The sequence below is a fragment of the Rattus norvegicus genome, chromosome 3 (genome assembly GCF_036323735.1).
Source record: "Rattus norvegicus strain BN/NHsdMcwi chromosome 3, GRCr8, whole genome shotgun sequence".
Taxonomy (NCBI): Eukaryota; Metazoa; Chordata; class Mammalia; order Rodentia; family Muridae; genus Rattus; species Rattus norvegicus.
Genome location: NC_086021.1, coordinates 169830698 through 169836697, shown reverse-complemented (window position 1 = coordinate 169836697; position 6000 = coordinate 169830698). Strand labels below are relative to the sequence as shown.

General features: G+C 51.7%; 1 protein-coding gene across 2 annotated transcripts in view; it reads right to left on the bottom strand.

The window, feature by feature from the left end:
• Nucleotides 1–657: 657 nt before the first annotated feature.
• The window catches only part of Plcg1 (phospholipase C, gamma 1), a 30742-nt gene continuing 25399 nt past the window's right edge, over nt 658–6000 (bottom strand). The window contains exons 24-32 of one of the 2 annotated variants that reach the window (NM_013187.2): nt 5679–5836; nt 4338–4434; nt 3982–4206; nt 3756–3904; nt 2745–2859; nt 2474–2635; nt 2289–2377; nt 2011–2195; nt 658–1840 (exon numbers count right to left, since the gene is read on the bottom strand). In NM_013187.2, coding sequence (NP_037319.2) covers nt 1798–1840; nt 2011–2195; nt 2289–2377; nt 2474–2635; nt 2745–2859; nt 3756–3904; nt 3982–4206; nt 4338–4434; nt 5679–5836 — 1223 coding nt within the window. In that variant the 3' untranslated portion in view covers nt 658–1797. Of the gene's footprint in view, nt 1841–2010; nt 2196–2288; nt 2403–2473; nt 2636–2744; nt 2860–3755; nt 3905–3981; nt 4207–4337; nt 4435–5678; nt 5837–6000 lie in introns of those variants that run through there. The other variant, XM_039104387.2, reaches the window with a different exon arrangement.

Sequence of the window (6000 nt, the reverse complement as noted above, 5' to 3'; positions counted from 1 at the left end):
TCCTGTGTGTGGAAGGATCCCTCCCCCTCTGTGATGGGACAGGAAAACTTTAGATCGGTAGTTCTCAGCTTTTCTAATGCTGCGGCTCTTTAATAGGTCTCTCATGACCACCTCTAACTAACTTTGCTGTTACAAAACATAAATATCTGACATGTAGGATGTCCGATGCACAGGTGGAAACCACTGCGTCAGATGAAAGCCACAGACCCAGACATCACCTCAGTACTCATGCCATGTGACTTAAACCAGCTGGTTCAGCACGTGGTACACTGCTTCGCTGTGGCCTGGTTTTTGTCCTGCTCCAGCAGAGGGCTACAGGAAAGGCTCAGAAGGAGTAACAGGCCTCCCTCAGCATGGTGGGCAGAGCTTCTGACTGGCAGTTAGAGGCGAACAAGAGCAGCACCTGGCAGCACATAAGCAAATGTGACTGCTCTGAAGTAGTTTCTGTGCAGTGGGAGCTGAGCTCGCTCCTTGGCGGGGGTGGACTTCAGCAACACCATTAGAAGGTGAGGGGGCAGAGGGGGCATCACATTTTAGAGCCACAGGCAAGAACTCTGTGACTTCCCAAGTCTCCAGGGAGATTATACCACACTTGCTTCAATTCCCAATCACCATGTTCTCCTGAGCCCCCCAAAACCAAACGAGTTAAAAGAAAAAGGACATGAGGATGATTTATTTGGCAGTCAGATCTTAAGAGGGCAGCAGAACTAGCAAATGGCCAACCCTGAGCCCAAATGTGGGCAGTGGGTTTGCGTGTGCTGAATGCTGGCTATGCTGAGGCACCTTTGCACCCACAGGCCTGGACCCCACCCTGTCCTCAGAGGTGAGGCTTACCTTCCCATCTCCTTTGCATCTTTTTACCAACCACACAGAGACTACCAAGCAGCAGCTTCATTTGGTGCCTACTGCCTGACTCCACTTACCCATGTCTCCATTCCTTTGGGAGAGCATAATGAGCCTTCCTTGCCATAAAAACAAAAACGCTCACCAGGGTAGACATCGATTTTCTCTCTTTCTGCCCCTCCACCCTTCTGGACAGTGCCCTCTTCCAGTAACAACACCCCATAGAGCTGCTGTTCCTAAAGGCTCTGTGCTGGGTCTTCCCTTCCAAGGTGAGGAGCAGGACAGAATAACTTAGTCACAATACCACTGAGAAGAAAAAAAAATAATACTGCTATTTATCATGATCCCCTGTATCTTTCAGGCTGGGTAGTATACCCAGCCGTGGGCAATGTGCCCTTGTGCTGTCTTCCTCCTCAGGCAGAGCAGAGCCTTCTCCTTACAGGCCCTGCATTCCTCTGACCTGGCTCCAGGGCCAAGCCTCAGGGCATCTACTCTTTCACCCTGACCAGCTGTGGTTTTAAAGCTACAGGACAATGTAAACTTTGTTCCCCTGGCCCAGCAAGGCTCTTCTTCCTCCTCCTCTTCCTCTTTCAGGAATGTGTCAGCAGCTCCTTGAAGCTTCCTATGCCACCAACTGAGGCAACTTCTCTTTCCAAGGGGCTTCAGCCCTAGTCCTGGCCCAAGATGGAGGGACCCACCTCCACATTCAGGGCCAGATGTGTGTGCTTAATGCGAGACACAGTACAGTTTTTTGCCTTCACCCAGAGCTGGGCATGGAGGCCCAAAACAGTACATCTCATTAATGGCTTGGTTTTGTCTAGCCTTCACCGCTGGAATCCAGGCTCCAGGCTGTGAGACCAGGAAGGCTTTACAGTAGACCGCTCCCAGAGAACCCAGTTCATGGCATTCCACAGGTGGCAGCGCCTGCTGCTCTCCAACAAGGTAGGGGCATGACTAGAGGCGGTTGTCTCCATTGACCCGAGTCCTTCTTGGGGCCCTGAACAGAAGTGAAGTGTCCTTATTGGCCTTGCAGCCAGACAGGACAACCCAAAAGCAGTTACTGCTTTTCCACATAGGAGGAAGCCGTCAAAGGACTGCTGTTCTTTCTGGCCCCAGCACCCTTCCTCCAAGGCCCCAAACTGGCCAGTTTCCCTGTCATTCCCTCACCTTCGTTCCCGACTGTCAAAATGGTCTGCGAGATGCTCCTGCGAGATGCGGAAGTCTTCAAATGGCTGCTGGTATCTGGCTTCAAAGGACCCTTCCCGGGCCCGGACATGGAACAGCTGGCTGGAGGCATCTGAGGCCCGTTCCCTTAGGGATGTACCACTGAAAGGGCTGAGGTCACCATTCTCCTGCTCGGCAAGGGAAGTGCACAAAAGCTGAGGTGTCTTCTGTATCTCAGGGGCTAGGACTGAGCTCTCTGCTCACTCTGCTGTAGCTATTACCTTAGCAGGGAAAATGTCAATCTTGATGAGCAGGGAGGCCAACTCCAGGTCTTCACTGTAGTTGTTCTTCAAAGGCACTGCTCTGTATCCTAGGAGAAATACCTGGCTCTCAGCCTAACAGGTGTCACGCAAGTGGATAAGCCCCACCCTGACACCAAGATGTTACGTTAAGGAAGATTCCTCACCTGTCTTCAGGCCTTTTACTGGGAAAGTAGCCTGAGCCAAGAAGTTCTGGTCACTAAACATGTCTTCCTCATACACCACAAAGCGCAGAAAGGCAAACTCTGGGTTACTGATCTGGAAGTGGAAGGGCTTTGCAGGCCACACAGGGTTCAGTCCATTGTCCACTGTGAAAGCAAGGGCAAAAGCTGAGGCCACATCAAGGGGGTGTGATGACTGGTAGAGAGGTCCGTACACCCCAGGAAAATAACTGGTAATGGGGGACAACCGACTGACCTACAAACTCTGTCTTCTGCTTGGTGCTGTCGTACTCTGCCCCAGCCACTTCAATCTCCACGAAAGGACACACAATACCCCGGCCATTCTTCGGCAGATGCCTGGCCCCCAGCACCTGTGAGGCAGACAGGCAGAGACGGGGTGAGGACTGTTGACCCCAACATCCTCACAGCAGAGGCTTGAGGAGCACATCAAGGAGGAAAATGTGCCATGGAGGCAGTATGCCCCCTGCTGGGCCCTGAAGGTGCTGGCCATTAGGCCCCTCACTGTTCCACTCCAGAGCAAGCTGTTGACTGTGAAAACCTGAGCTCTAGCTAAGGGTCATACGCACTTTGCAGTCCATTTCACATTAAATCCATGTCTGTTGCAATGTGAGAATCTTTTAATTTATTCCACTTTAGGAGAAAAGTCTGGGAAGAAGCAGTCCACCCGTCCCCCTGTGCTCCTGCTGGCCACAGGCTAGCCTTATTTTTTCCAGACTCTGTTGAAGCCACCTCTGCTGATTCCCACAGCAAGGGCTAGGCTGACCTTGATCATAGCTCTTCACCAGACATGTACTGGGGAGCTCTATTCTAGGAACTGGTTAAGGAAACAGGCTGCTTGGCCATGCTCTAGCAAGCCCAGGTCTGGCTTGGTTCTGCAGACAGCAGCCTGGCTCATTGCAGACCCTTTAGCCTGATTTGTGCCACTCTGACCAGGTTCCTCCTGCCAGGTAGTGACTTTCACAGGTTAGGCTTAGGTTGACAGCCTAACTCTTTTGTGCCCAAACTGGCCATGATCAGCCATGCTACCTTTGGGATCCCAACCCTCACAAAGCTCGTAGCTCCCCATCTCAGATGGTTCTACTTCAAGCTCGAGAACAGTTCAAGATAAGTTCCCTTCCCCCACACAGGACAGCACTGCAGCTCACCTCTGGTGCTGCCCTCTCCCACTTGTGCTGATCCACCTGGTCAATATCAATATTCTTCATAGCCCTCTCCCGCCCTGAGGCACCCAGATAAATATACCCACCTCAATGCAAATGACACAGGGCTCCAGACCTCGGAGACTGCTCTTATCAAAGGGGTCAAAGGCTTCATCTCTCATGGTGCTTGGCTGCAGCACATAGCCACAGTGTCCACCAGCCATGAAGAGGGCCTGGTTCATCTGCATAGGCTTGTCTGGAAGAGTGGGATTACAGTACATTCTAGCGGAACTGCCCTAAGTGTCTCTCCCCACCCACAGAGGATCCCCTCACCTGGGGTCTGAAAATTGAGAGCTACAAGCTGGCTGCCACAGATCCACATGGGCAGAGGGTCATAATTGGAGGAGTCCAGCCTCTGACCCTTAGGGTAGATGCGAGAGAGCTGCAGCCGGTTGTACTGGAGGAACTTCTTGCCTTTGGCCTTGTTCACATACTTCTCAGCCTTGGTTTCCGGAAAGGAGGACATGTCCCGGTAACAAGCGCGTTCTGTGCCAATCTCTGAGCCAAACAGTGAGAGCATGTATAGAGCGGCCCCCTTGTGCAGTGTATGTAAGGGAGAGGGCATTAAACACCACTCTCACACCCCCAGCCCCTCGGCGCATGCACACCACACCTGGACCCAGCCTTACTCTCTTCGTCAAAGGGAACAGGCCGGCAGTAGACCACGAGCTCGGAGAGCTCCAAGGCGATCTTCTTCCTCCTCTCCATCATCTTCCCCTCAGTAAGCTGGAGACACACACAAGGCCCAGGCTGAGCCCTGCCCAGGAGAAGGAAGCTCCTGCCAGCCTTGGGTACACATTCACTTCAGATGTTCTGAGGCCCTCTCCTCTCCTTGCACATTTTAAATACCAGCAGACAGTAAACAAAACTACTGGCTGCCAGTTTCATCCAAAAAAAAATATCTTTTCCTTTGTCTCCACAGATACACTTGTTCCCCCACCATAACTTAATGTCCCAAATGACCTCACATGGAGCGAAGGTGGGCAAGGCTTTCCCAGTAATGCTTTCTGATTATTCTTTACCTAGCCTCATCCTTCAGCAAAAACAATGCTTCCTGATTCCTTAAGGCCTTAGGCCCACTTGGCAATGTGTGCCTTAGACGATCTTACCACCTCATGTCCTCCATGGCTAACACAACCTTCCTCTACTATCCCTGACCTTAGCTGCAGCCTACTCAGACACTCCCCACACACCTCTTGGAGGATCTAGCCCTTCAGCCCCTGTATCTTTCAGTACCCTGCCCTCCAGGACACACTAACAAAATCCTCTAGTCACAAATCTGCTCACCAAATGCACTGGGGCACAGCCTCTAAGTAGAGGTTCCTACACGTCTGCAATGCTCCACCAGGCTCAATGGAAGAGGTCTCCTCCAACAATGCAAGCTACCTACTCTCCACCAAGGCCAGCTCCCAGCTCTTCATGCTAGTCACTCTAAACTCCCTAGGACCCACTGCCATCCAACCTTGTCATGCCACTAAGAGACCTCAGTTGTGTCACTAGGAGTATCTGCTGCTTTGCTAAAGCCAATGGACAGCATTCTTACCACACCTCTGTGGCCCTCAGCTAGCCAAGCTCCACTGCTGTGGGTGGGTATCTGCAACTTCTCTGCCTCCTGTCCCAGACCCCCACCCTGTTACAAATGTTTCCCTAAACCCTCTTCTTACCTTTACCATCTCATCTCTTCTAAGCCTGATTCCACTCCTGCTGCCAGCCCAGGACCCCTCTTCTCTTAGCTCTGGCCTTTACTCTTTCAGGTGATCCACAGTATTTAATGTTCAACATTTCCTAAGTCCATCCATCACAATCCTGTCTTGAGTCTGTTCTTCTGGGCACCTTATCTAAGGCCAGGCCACATCAGTTACCCTCGCTAGAGGAGCTAGCCGGGGAGTTGGAGGCCTTGGCTCCTGGGCAGGCCCACGAGTGCCCTCAAAGACTGCAGCAGCACCTTCTAAGCTCTGGCAGGTTCTCACCCTGGCATCTGCAGTCTGGGCAACTTCACGGATCTTTTTCACCCAGTCCTGCAACTCCTCCTGTGAGTCAGCGGCAACGTCTAGGGACCACTGAGCCACTGACGGCATGCTGATGGAGAAGACGAAGAGCCGGTTGTTTTTGCCCTCAGGACGAATGGCTGTTGGGGGTAAAATAATACAGGGCTAAGAATGCTCTCATTTTGTTCTTTCTGATGCTGTGAACCCTTCAATATAGTTCCTCATGCTGTGGTGACCCCCCAACCATAAACCATTTCATTGCTACTTCATAATTTTGCTACATTTATAAATCATAATGTAAATA